The sequence below is a fragment of the Nelusetta ayraudi genome, unplaced genomic scaffold, assembly GCF_046127955.1.
Source record: "Nelusetta ayraudi isolate G7.1 ecotype Tasmania unplaced genomic scaffold, CSIRO-AGI_Nayr_v1 ptg000019l, whole genome shotgun sequence".
In the NCBI taxonomy this organism is placed as follows: Eukaryota; Metazoa; Chordata; class Actinopteri; order Tetraodontiformes; family Monacanthidae; genus Nelusetta; species Nelusetta ayraudi.
Window position 1 is genome coordinate 1,242,507 of NW_027466069.1, and position 11,957 is coordinate 1,254,463.

General features: G+C 46.1%; 1 protein-coding gene and 2 non-coding genes across 3 annotated transcripts; 1 reads left to right on the forward strand and 2 right to left on the reverse strand.

Moving 5' to 3' along the window:
• Positions 1–380: 380 nt before the first annotated feature.
• trnam-cau (transfer RNA methionine (anticodon CAU)) lies at positions 381–452 on the reverse strand. The gene has a single exon. It is a non-coding gene; the product is annotated as a tRNA-Met (tRNA).
• Positions 453–458: 6 nt separating this feature from the next.
• On the reverse strand, positions 459–531 carry trnar-ccu (transfer RNA arginine (anticodon CCU)). The gene has a single exon. It is a non-coding gene; the product is annotated as a tRNA-Arg (tRNA).
• A 471-nt stretch (positions 532–1,002) lies between these two features.
• rhoab (ras homolog gene family, member Ab) lies at positions 1,003–11,744 on the forward strand. Its single transcript, XM_076026130.1, has 5 exons — positions 1,003–1,275; positions 6,949–7,106; positions 8,198–8,318; positions 9,245–9,375; positions 9,521–11,744. The coding sequence occupies exons 2-5, from the start codon at positions 6,951–6,953 to the stop codon at positions 9,692–9,694; spliced, it is 582 nt and encodes a 193-aa protein (XP_075882245.1). The 5' UTR covers positions 1,003–1,275; positions 6,949–6,950; the 3' UTR covers positions 9,695–11,744.
• The last annotated feature ends 213 nt before the right edge of the window (positions 11,745–11,957 follow it).

An 11,957-nucleotide genomic window follows, 5' to 3' on the forward strand; every position in this document is an offset into this window, starting at 1 on the left:
TTTGTCAGTAAAATATGTAGACATAGCAGAGGACGGTTTCGATCCATCGACCTCTGGGTTATGGGCCCAGCACTCTTCCTCTGCGCCACTCTGCTACTGTACACAGCAGATGGGACTCGAACCCACAATCCCTGGCTTATGAGGCCAGTGCCTTATCCATTAGGCCACTGGGACTTGACATTGTTTCGTTAGTTGAGCTTGCTCCTCTTTCCATTGACATGTAAAAGGCTCAGGAAGGGTTGGTTCTACACATAGAAGTATGCAAGACCCTTGAGGATGTTAGTCCACCAAACATGGTTGAAGCCTTTTCCTTCACGGTTACATTGGCACCTTTGTTAATGGAAAAAAGTCCTTTTCCTTTTCACTAAAACATGTAGACATAGCAGAGGATGGTTTCGATCCATCGACCTCTGGGTTATGGGCCCAGCACGCTTCCGCTGCGCCACTCTGCTATCATCCACCCCAGATGGGACTCGAACCCACAATCCCTGGCTTAGGAGGCCAGTGCCTTATCCATTCGGCCACTGGGGCTTGAAGTACATGTTACACATGTCTGAAACATGTGTGTAAAGGTAAATTAGGCATTAAAAATACATTCACAGTGGTTCACACTTGGCTTACAGATTTTGCAAAAGTTTATTTATTTATTTATTTATTTTTTTACGAAGTGCTCTCAAAAATGATTTTAAATAAAAACAAACCTGTGTGAAATTAGTGTCATGTTATGTGAACGAACGCTCCATCATCTGATTATAAAGTCAGTTTACTTTCCCTCTACATTGGTTTGGATTTATTATTCTGCCTTTATTTGTATAGTTATACCAGTAATGACCGCCAGGTGGTGCAGAAAGCCAAGCCATTTTCTGCTGCCTCAAGACCTAGTGGGTGATTCAAGCGATGGTGAGTTGGAGCTTTAGGACTTAGCTAAGTAGCAGTGGTGGCAATTAGCACTGATCAGAGGAGGATGTCGCTTTGAACGAGAGAACACACGGTGCTTAGTTTGTGCCTCGGCCCAACGACGCGCACTTCCGCACACTCGCCTTTTCCTCGGGTCTGTAACTTAAACACCTCGTGCCCGCGTAGGTGTGGTTCTGCTGCTCGTGCCCGTCGCCCCCCCCCGCCACCCCGTCTGCGAAACTACAAACCACGGACGTGCGCGCTCCCGACAACTAATTCATTGTCGCCCAGCGAGAGCGGAGGCAGCAGCGGTCGAGAGCAACTTCGCTACGGGGAAACGCTGACATTAAACCCGACAGCTTGCCTCACGAATAACAGGTAAAGTACTTCCTACAACACTCGAGCATCGTGATGTTTTAGTTCGGTAGTATTTGAGAATGTTTATAAGCAGACTAATGTGTTTTTAAATAGTTATCTGGAGCTTTTGACACGCCGCGGCATAGCTGCTAAAAGCTAACTAGGGGTTAGCCGACGGTAGCTACTTGAGCCAACCGTCCCTGTTTCAACGCCGCTTCCGCAGTTGCCGCACAATTGAAGCGGGTGGAAAACCGTTACAACATGACTTGTGTGGCTGCTCTTTCAAAAACACCCCGGTCTAGCTCTTCAAATGGCTCTGGCTCGCTGTTAAAACTCAGTGGTTCCCTACAAACTGAAGTGTAAAGACCGGCCCGGGTTGGAAATCCTACCGTAGTCAAACAATGAGGCTTTTTTTTTTCTTCCCCCGACCAGCTTCAAATGACCAATCGGCTTTCTATCGCCGCACACTCCCTTTTTCTGTTGTTAGTGTTGCCCTTTAGTTTTTAAAGGATCGTCACATCATCAGGATAAAATTGAATAGTGTGTATTTTAGCTGTTGACCTGTGTTTCGTCGTTTTCTTGTCTTTTTTTTTTATTTTATTTTCTAGTTGCACTAAAATCGACCCTTATTTGCATGTTGAAGAATTCAACTTTTGCGCTCTTGCGTTATTATATTTACACATTTGTACAGTTTCGCCTTATATTTTAAGCCATGGGGATGCGTTACATTAGGTTCGTGTTTGACTCGGCGTCTACTTTGGATATGGGCCACCCACCCATTCTTCCACTGCGGACACACTAGCCATCTGTTGCCTCTGTAATGACGCCATCTTTCTGGTGACCCACCCAGTGGCATGCTGGTTCGAAAACAATGTTGGACTATACACCAGCAGATCTTTCAAGCAAGCCACCCAACCCGCCCCCCCCCCCCCCCTCTCTCGATTGTCCGCGATTGTTCATGAAAATGTTTTTCTTTAAGAAGAAGAAAAAAAGATGGAAAGGAAAATATCACAGAAATCCCAAATAGTTGACGTTTTAAGGTAAAAATGTAACATTTTGGCAAATATCATTGTGTTTAGTGCTGGGTGAAAAGCTTAATTTGAGTTGGTGCTTTTGAAACGGGATTGAGATATACATGTATTGGCACCTCTCCCTGTTTTGTCACTGCTGAGCCTCTGCCGTACTGATTTATGTATCAGGAAGCGCTGCTATAGGATTCTTAAAGCACCTCACTGTGCTTTGGTGCATTTCGGGGTCAGAAAGTAATTGGACTGCAGTGAGATTGGAAGTCAATTTAATTTTTGCACCAACCAATGTCTATTGCGGTTTCAAGGTATCAGTGTGGGCTTTGAATATCGGAATATGACCATTCCAAATGTACTAATGGGTTTTTGTACAGGAACTGGTGTATTTGTAAGGCCCGTTGGACTCACACAAAGTTTAAAGAAATGCAAATTGAAAGACAAATATCACAGAAACCTCAAATAGTTGATGGCAATGTCCAGGACAGATTGTTAAGGACACTGCCCTAAATGACCCGTCTTGGCTCTTGGCTGATGTTTAGGTATTCTGCACATTTAGATCATTTACATCTAAATTGGATTTGTAATCCTTCGTGCATTGGCTAAATTGAAAGCGCTGTATTCTTATAGACTGCTGTATTTTAAGGTAAAAATGTAATGTTTAAGCAAATAGCATTGTGTTTAAGTGTTTAGTGAAAGTCTTAATTTGAATTGGTGCTTTTGAAACGGTACTGAAATAAAAATGTATTGACACCGCTTCCTTTTTTTGGTCACTGTTGAGCCTCTGCCGTACTGATTTATGTATCAGGAAGCACTGTAAGTCATTTCACTGCACCAAGCAGGCGAGGCAGGCTTTATTGCAGTTTCACTGTCAGTCTGCTGTGCATTCAGACCAAACCTCCCATCTCAAGAAGCCCATCTTTTCCTAAAAAAAATTGTTTTGTTGTTTCTTGGGATAAGCTGTTTGTTTGGCAGCATATTTGGAAGTAATACTCACTCATGTCAATTAAATTGAATCAGTTATTTTACCTGAGGCATTGTAACCACTGTACTGGTCAGCGTTGGGTGATTTATCAGGTCCATTGCCTGCAAACAGGCCTTAGCAGTTGATGCTTCTTTTTTGATTTTGCATCCAATTGGCAATTTAATTTTGTATTGCAGTGAGTCACATACTTTGGCAACAAACAGTCTGACATTTCAGGTGTCGGGAAGGGAAACACTCGTGTACTGTCAAATCAGTTGGGTGTCATGAACGTGGGTGCAGACGTCAATGCCGCTGCTTAATTAAGTCATACAAGGAACACGGGATGAATGAATAATTTCACATGACGCCGTATCGAAAGTGAGAATTTCCCCCGAAGGGTCTGGGGATTTCTTAAAGAACGGTGTGAATGTGCACACTCTGGGGACCAAGGCTCATAACTGCAGTTTGGGTGCATTTTGAGGAAAACTCCATCAGATCTGGCCAACTGTATTTGCCCTTACAGTATCAGTTGTTTAGGTGAATGGGTAAACTTGAGGAAAAAGGCTTACCTCGGCTGCCAGCTGTTGTCCTATTTTGGTTGGCTGTGTTTACAGGAATTTTCTTTGTTCGTCTTAGCACGCACCCTCCGTTCATTTGATCCTGTTAGTGTTATCCCTGCCTCTCGCTCCTTATCCGATGTTTGTCTGTCTCGTAAATTACACCTTCTGGCTTCCTCGCCGGGATGCAGGTAGAGGTGAGGACATGCGCTCCAGGCCATGTCGTTTTTTTGCCCGACAACTTTATAATGTTCTTAACAAGGCGTAGCCGGCCTTTTGCTGTCTGAGGTTTGAAATCATTTTAAGTGCAACCGTGAACAGATGAGCATTAATTGGCCCTCAGGCTGCTGTTGGTGTTACATCATTTCCCTCTCTTCACACGTTATGTGCCTCAAGTATCAGTAAGCACCTTGAATGCCACGCATCTGGTATTTTCACTTTATTTTTTATTTTTTTGGCGCAATTATAAATTCCTCTTTCAGGTTTGTGTGAGTTTTCACCAGGAAAAAACAGTGAGCATCTGGAACACAGATGTACAACTTCTGATAAAGTTTCTCAGAAAGTGAAAATCGTTTTACATTTATTGTATTATTAGTAGTATTCTCGTTATTATTATTATTTTAATTAAGTTCCATTTCTTCATTACACATGGTCAAAACAAGCAGGTTTTATTTACCCTGGGTCGTCCGGTTGTACTGTCTCTACACAGTTGAAGTTGTAGAATTAATAGTATAATCAGCAGTGGCTTTGAATCGCTTCATCTCAGTGATGGAGTTGAGGACGTCTAATCACAATTCCACTATCGTGACATTCAAAGTGCGTCTGTATTTATCCTATTTTGTGTCTCAAGGCCTCTTTGAAACATGTTCAGACATAACAGTTGCTGCTGCTAATGGAGGCCTTCCTGCCACTTGTGTTTTGTCCTGATTTTGCTCCAGTAGAGTTTCCTGTTCTTGTTTTTCCCTTCTCCCTTTTTGGAGGGGATTTTCCTGGCTTGGTTCTCACAATTGGGCACAATAGCATGGAATTAAAAAAAAAATGCCTGAATGCATCTTGTTTTATGTTTCTTAAAGGGGCCACATTGTTATTTAGCCTTTTCAGCTACTGGTCAACCTTTCAAACACTGACTGTACTACCCCTCCGGGCTACAACTGCCCCCAATTTTGTCTTTTCTTTTTCCTCAAGTCATGGTGGAAATGGTCTGATCTATTTTGACATGGCTGTCCTACTTACAGCGTTCATCTACCATTTATAGGATTCTTACAGCACCTCACTGTGCTTTGGTGCATTTCGGGGTCAGAAAGTAATGGGACTGCAGTGAAATTGGAAGTCAATTTTTATTTTTGCACCAGCCAACTATACCTTTTTGTTCTTGTCAAATATGAAGCGGTTTCGAGGTATCGACGTGGGCTTTGAATATCGGAAAGCTGTAACAATCGGTTGCATGCTTGGACCATTCAAAATGTAGTAATGGGGGTTTGTACAGGAACTGGTGTCTTTTTAAGACTCCCTGGCCTCACACAAAGTATAGGGAGTTGCAAATTGAGAGGAAAGCGTTCAGCGTTTGAACAAATTTAACATCCATCATTTGTGTGTCACAATTGAACCGTTTTGGTAAAAGATAAAAATGGTGAAACCCTAAAAGCTGGATTCCTCATCAGGTGTGGATTTACTATACAGCGCCAGAAATTTAGCTTATCAAAAGTGCAGGTGAAGTGATGATTTCGATATAAAGAGATGTATTAGAAGGGCTGCCACTCGTCCAGCTCACCTTCTGCGATGGCAGATAACGGGGTGGATAAAGATGATTGACATTGCCGCACAGTGTGGCTCCTCCTCAGATCAAGGAGGAAATGGCCCATCCTCGTGAGATTTATTCCCCCCTCCAGCCGAGGGCCGGCTGTCCTTGTGTGTTTAGGTATTAGACCGCACTTCTGTGTTGTGCTGCTGGTGTTGGAAGTCCTGGGCACTGCTGCAGAGACGACGACGATTGCTTTTTGCGTGGCATTAAACAGTTGCGCCACCATTTCCTCGCCAGCCAACATAAAGTGTTTTGACCCAATTCCTGAACAAAGGGAAATCCTGTTGGATGTTTCCCTCACTCGTGCGCAGTGACGACGTGACTCTGATCCTGGTTGTTCTCAGTAGTGTCTGTGTGACTGAGGATTGATTGACGGCCCACCTCTCGGCTCCGTTTGAGTGGAGAGTCCGTAATCCCGAGCATGGCGTCCCCGTGTCAACCTCATTGTGCGTATGTGAAATGGTTCAGCGTGACCTCAGCCGGTGACCCGACGCTGCACAACAGTAAAGCATCTCCCCACCTCCTCCCACCCACACCATCCAAAAAAAGGCTGGGTTGCTTGTTCTGCCTCACTCAAAGACAAATCTGTAGCGGCCCTCTGATTATGGATCATTCAAACTGCTGCTTCCAACAGGCGTCTTGTACTCGACTCCCTCGTTGTTTTTTAAGGACAGGGCTGGAATGTGAAGTGTAGCTTGCGCAGCGTGTCTCACACAGGAATGTTGGATTTTATTTATTTTTTCTTCCTCTTTTTCTAAACTAGGGATGGGTGATATGTTATCGTTTGCGATATATCGTCAAAGAAATTCCCCAGTAATGAGTAAGAAAATGTCATCTCTCGATAATAAACTTGAGTTGATGACCTATTTACATACGCAACGCACTTGCTGCTGGCAGTCGGAAGGCGAGGCTGATAGCGTGGAGCTCGTTGCTAAACATTCTAAAGTAACTCGAAGCACAAGTTCATCTCTGTCGTTTATCCACACCGTCTTTTCACAGGCGATCTTTCTTCCTATTGTCAGGGGCGCTCATGTTGTTAGCGAGCTGCTGCTGCTTCTTTAAACACGGCGTGCTTCAGGTCTTACTTTTCCTCCAACACCAGAACTGGCATAGGTACTACTTCGTTTCCAGCGTATCCGTGTAAACAGGATCTTTTTTTTTTTAAATACGACTTTGTGTGCAGTTTCAAAAAAAATCCAAAAAGATGGGGTTGAATTGTATTCTATTTTTTTTTTATCGTCATCGCAATAAATGCCAGAAATTATCGTGATCATTTTTTTTTTGTCCATATGGCCCAATCGCTGTTCTGAACGAGTTACTTATGTTTGTTCTCCGTCGATCTTCCCGCAGAGATGGCAGCCATCCGTAAGAAGCTGGTGATTGTCGGTGATGGAGCCTGTGGGAAGACCTGCCTTCTCATCGTCTTCAGCAAGGACCAGTTCCCCGAGGTCTACGTCCCCACCGTCTTTGAAAACTACGTTGCCGACATAGAGGTGGACGGCAAACAGGTGAGAGACTCACCCCCGACAGTGTGGTCCGCAGTGGCTCCCCAATAGATCCAAAACCCAGATCTGGACATTCATGGATTTTTCCTCAAAATATTTGAACGTCTTTCAGATGGACGTGTGTGTGTGTCGCACTCGAGGTTTCAATTGTAGTGGGTGCTAACTGCTCCCCTAATGCTCCGTAATGCCGTAGTCTCTATTTCTACCTTCAAGCTCAAGTGAGCAAGTGCTGATAAAACCCTGCAGTTTCCACACCTCACATCACTCACTTTGCCGCAGTCATTTGTGAAATCAGGTCTTTTTCTACGGATTTCTCCAGCCGATCAGTCGAAAGAGTGTAGCGGTAATAACCTCAACTCCATCTCAGACGCATTTATTTATTTATTTATTTATTTATTTTAATTAAAAATAGTGAGTAGTGAAGTGGTTTGCCTCCCGGCGAGCTCCAGGTACGAGGCAAACTGCTCGCGAGCCGCCGTCACTCTGCTCAACGGCGGTGCTCAGCCTGCCACTCATAAAACCGTACGACCTTCTTTCCGTGCGCAATGGAGTTGCGTGGTGCGAAGACTCGATCGACCGGCTTCACCTCTGCTCGCTGCCGACGAGCTCTTCGCCCGCCTGTTTTTGCCTCTTTGTTCAACACTGCGGTCGGCTCCGTCGTTCGGTCACACTGGCGGTTTGTTTTATCGGCGCTAGAAGATCAGCTGTTAAACCAAAAAGCTGAACCCGTCAGCGTTGCGGGGGAAGGACGCTGGTAGTTTCACGCTCCTTGCTGTGCGAGCAGACGGACGGATGTGGGGGGAAAAAAAAAAACCCTCAACAGCTGGAGTTTACTGCAATGCCCAACAGATCACTGCCACACCTCCTGTCCCCCGTCTGCAGGGGAGGTTGGGCATGAAATTTTAAAATCCCGCTACGAACAACATCCTCGAGCGCCTGGCACCGCCTCCTCGGACGATGGCGCTTTTCTGCGTCTCCCATCATTTATTAATTGAACACGGACGAGCCTGAATAGTGCATAAAACTGTCACCGACCCCTTGTCTTTTTTGGCTCTTTGTCGCGATTCTCACTTGGCAATTCATGTGTCCTCCAGGTGGAGTTGGCTCTTTGGGATACGGCGGGCCAGGAGGACTACGACAGGCTGAGGCCCCTGTCCTACCCAGACACTGACGTCATCCTCATGTGCTTCTCCATAGACAGCCCCGACAGCTTGGGTGAGTTCACCGTTCCTACGCACGTTCCACCGCCACACTGAAATCATCTGTGTTGTTCAACGTACTCTTCTAGTCTTTTGCTATTTTTAAGCTGAAGGGTTTTTTTTATATATTCTGGGGGGGATTTTGCTCATGTCACTTTAAGAGGAACTGCTCACATTTGCATGCGTACTAATCTTTCATTGCGCAGTGGCGCACAGCCACGCTCCGTAACAAGAAGCCTCAGCTTCTCCTTTGCGATGATTATGAGCGGCTCCCTCCATAATCGTATGGAAGTGGCTTTCCATAAAGTGGGCTCATAAAACGTACAGCTAATTAAAGTGCCAGACATGAATTTAACAGAGCTAATAGAGTGGAAGTCTCCTGCATTAAAACAAAGGCCCGATTCCTGCGCAGCTTTTCTTACACGAGCTTCCCCGTCATCGTTTCTGCTCGAGGCATCTTTTTTTTTTTTTTTTTGCTGACCAAGTGTCTTTTTTTCACCACTTTGGTTTTTTGCCTAGTGGAGATATAAAGGCTCATCTTCCAGTGATCGTTGCTGCAATCCAGACTTTAAATGAAATCAGCACACATTTAAAGAGTTGGCGGTAATCACCATGTTGGATTTCCAAGTTATGCTAGAAAGGAGCTTAACTGCTGCTCCATCACTTTGCTTTTCATCAAGAGGTTTCATTGAAGATGAAATGGCAGCAGCATTTTCTTTGGGCTGGCAGTATTATTTTAGATTTTATTCAGTCGTTCAGCTCTGATCTCCTCCTGTGGCCACTGTCTCACAATCAAACCCATCCTGACTGCTGTAAACTGACGTCTCCTGTCACATTTTGACAATGTCTTTCAACACATCTCCATGTTCCATGCACAATGAAGCTATCTCAAGCCAGTGCTACTTGAGTAGTAGATTTATTCCTGATCTTTCACCTTCACAGAAAACATTCCGGAGAAGTGGACCCCAGAGGTCAAGCACTTCTGTCCCAACGTTCCCATCATCTTAGTAGGAAACAAGAAAGACCTGCGCAACGATGAGCACACGCGTCGGGAGCTGGCCAAAATGAAGCAGGTACCAGGAATCGTCTTCTACGTAATGCACAATTACGACCAGAAGTAGTAGATTTACCTCCTCTCGGACTCTCGCAGTAGCCAACAAATGTACCTGATGCTCTGGTCCGACTGGTCGGTTAAAGCGCTGTCCTTTCACCCGACAGGAGCCCGTCAAGTCAGAGGAAGGGCGGGACATGGCCAGTCGAATCGCCGCCTTCGGCTACATGGAGTGCTCCGCCAAGACCAAGGACGGCGTCCGGGAGGTGTTTGAGATGGCCACCAGGGCGGCGCTGCAGGCCCGTCGCGGCAAGAAGAGCAGTAAATGTGTACTGCTGTAAAGAGGCCGACGGAATGGACAGTTTTTACCCTGAGCGGAGGCGGCCGGGGGGCGGGGGGGACGGGGCTCGGGTTGGACGAAGGGGTGAAGTAGACGGGGTGGGGGGGTGGGGTGGACGGGAGCGTCGGGGGAGAAGAGAGTGCAGTAAACGACTACCGCTGTAAAATGGCTGTGTGTTGGACTGAATTGACCCCATGACGTGGATGTGGGCAGCCTTGATTGGAGAGGGCGGGAAGGTGGGTGGACGAGGGTACAGGGAGCTTCTTCTTTTTATGAGTTTTTTTTTTTTTCTTTTTGAAATGAAATGGCACCACCGGGCTCTTCACGGCAACTTCAAGCCGTCTAGTCAGAACCATCTAAGGATCTCGTCTGGCTGGTGAAACTTGCGCGTGCGACGACCCGTCTGTGGTCGAAGCGTCATGCAGGAGAAGCGATCCAGACCGTAGGCACCGACCCTTCTTTTTTTTTTTCTTTTCTTTTTCTTTTGGAGATTGATCAGCTCAGAGTCGATTTAGCAAACAGGGAGGCGTTTTTCCTGTAGGGTAGCTTGAGCCTGCGGTGATGAACGAGCGCTGATCAGACCTCACGCCAGGCTAAACACAGAGTTCCACTCTGAACTCTCCATTTGGCTTTTTAAAACGCAAGCGCTGCCTCGGCGGATTTCGGCGTGGAGGCACAGAACAGGGGTTTGTTTCAGAGTGGATGTGGAGGACACTTTGGTGTCCGCAGAGCAGCACCGTCGAGGTTTGATTGCAGTGGAGCAGCGCCGGCTGTGCGCCGGCCAGCTTAATGTGCGTGATTCCGTTTGAAAAACCTCTGACTAGATGCGGCGAGTGTGTCTGGCTGACGGCGTTCCTGACGAAGCTCCAGCTTCCTGCTCCCCCCTCACTACCCTCCACCGTCCCGTCCTGCTCCACAGGGCTGCCGACTGCTGGCGCTCAACCTCCCCTGGTTCTAGACCAGGACCAAGAATAAGGAGAGGATTGTTCCAAGTTGCACACAGCCAATAGTCTTGTATGTGCGTGCATGCGAGTGTGTGTGTGTGCAGGCCAGGTCACGTATAACAATAATCAGAAGCTGTTGTGTGAAAAGAGGAAGTGTGCCTGGAATATGTGGCGTTCTCCACCAGTAACGCGCATTCTTGCCTTCGTGGATGAACTGTCGCCACCGAGAAACAAACACCACACTTTACGTGATCTTCAACAGAAAATACCGCCCAGCGCAACGGCAGAATTGTCAGGTTGGGCCGCTGCAGACACACTAACAAACGCCTTTTTAAAAACCTCTCTGATTGATGTTAAGGATTCAAACGAGCAACCTTCCCTGACTCTTCTGCACGTTGCTGGCCGCGGCTGTCAAGCACACCCACTTCCGGTGTGGCGCCCTCCTTTTCCTTCTCCTGGTCTACCACGGGAGGAATCCGTTGCAGAAACTAGTCTTGTGCTGTTGTTGTTTTTTTTTTTTTTTTAATTTTTCTTGCTTTAAAAAAAAAAAAAAAACAAAAAAGATAAGGAAGTCATGTCATCTTTCAGTATTTAAAATAGGAGGTGGAAGATTCAGAGGGGCAGGGGGGGGGATTGTGTCGTTGCTTTTTTGTTTCTTCTTTTCATGTGCTTTACCCGAATGGCTGCGATGATTCCCGTCAATCATCCCCAGCCACATGCTGTTGTTAGGCAGTCAGGAGAAAGGCTGGCCCCTCGGCTGCCTGTCTAGAGCGTCGCCAAGGGCCGCGTACCTGCAGGTTCTGTTTTCTCTTTGTTTGTTTGGAACACAGACTTGGCTGAAAAGACGAAAGGAAAAAAAAAATTCTAGTCTCCTGATGTACAAATCGGTTTTAATTCCCACCCTTTTTATTGTTTTTGTTTTTAAATCCTGCTCTTGGATGCTGAAACGGTGACGTCAACAAATGAACGGGAAAACAAAAGCTGTATGCAAAGTCTGTAAATATGAAAGTGGGTTTTGTTCATACTAGACAATTACACACGCACAGGACTGGAAACTGTATTTGTAAACTAGCTTTTGGTTTGTGTAATAAATTACTTTCTATAACACCCAGCTTCTTTTCATTGGGGTCTCGGGGGGGACGATGGGAATGAGCTCTTATGTTCAATCAATGCACATGAAGTAACGAATGCTTCAAGAGGAGAGGATTCATGACCTGGGGCCTTAATTCATTAGCGGCTCCAGTCTTCTACCTCCAGTCTTCTACGTACTGTAGAAACTAATTAGGCACATGCGGAAATGAGATGGGGGGGGGCGGGCAG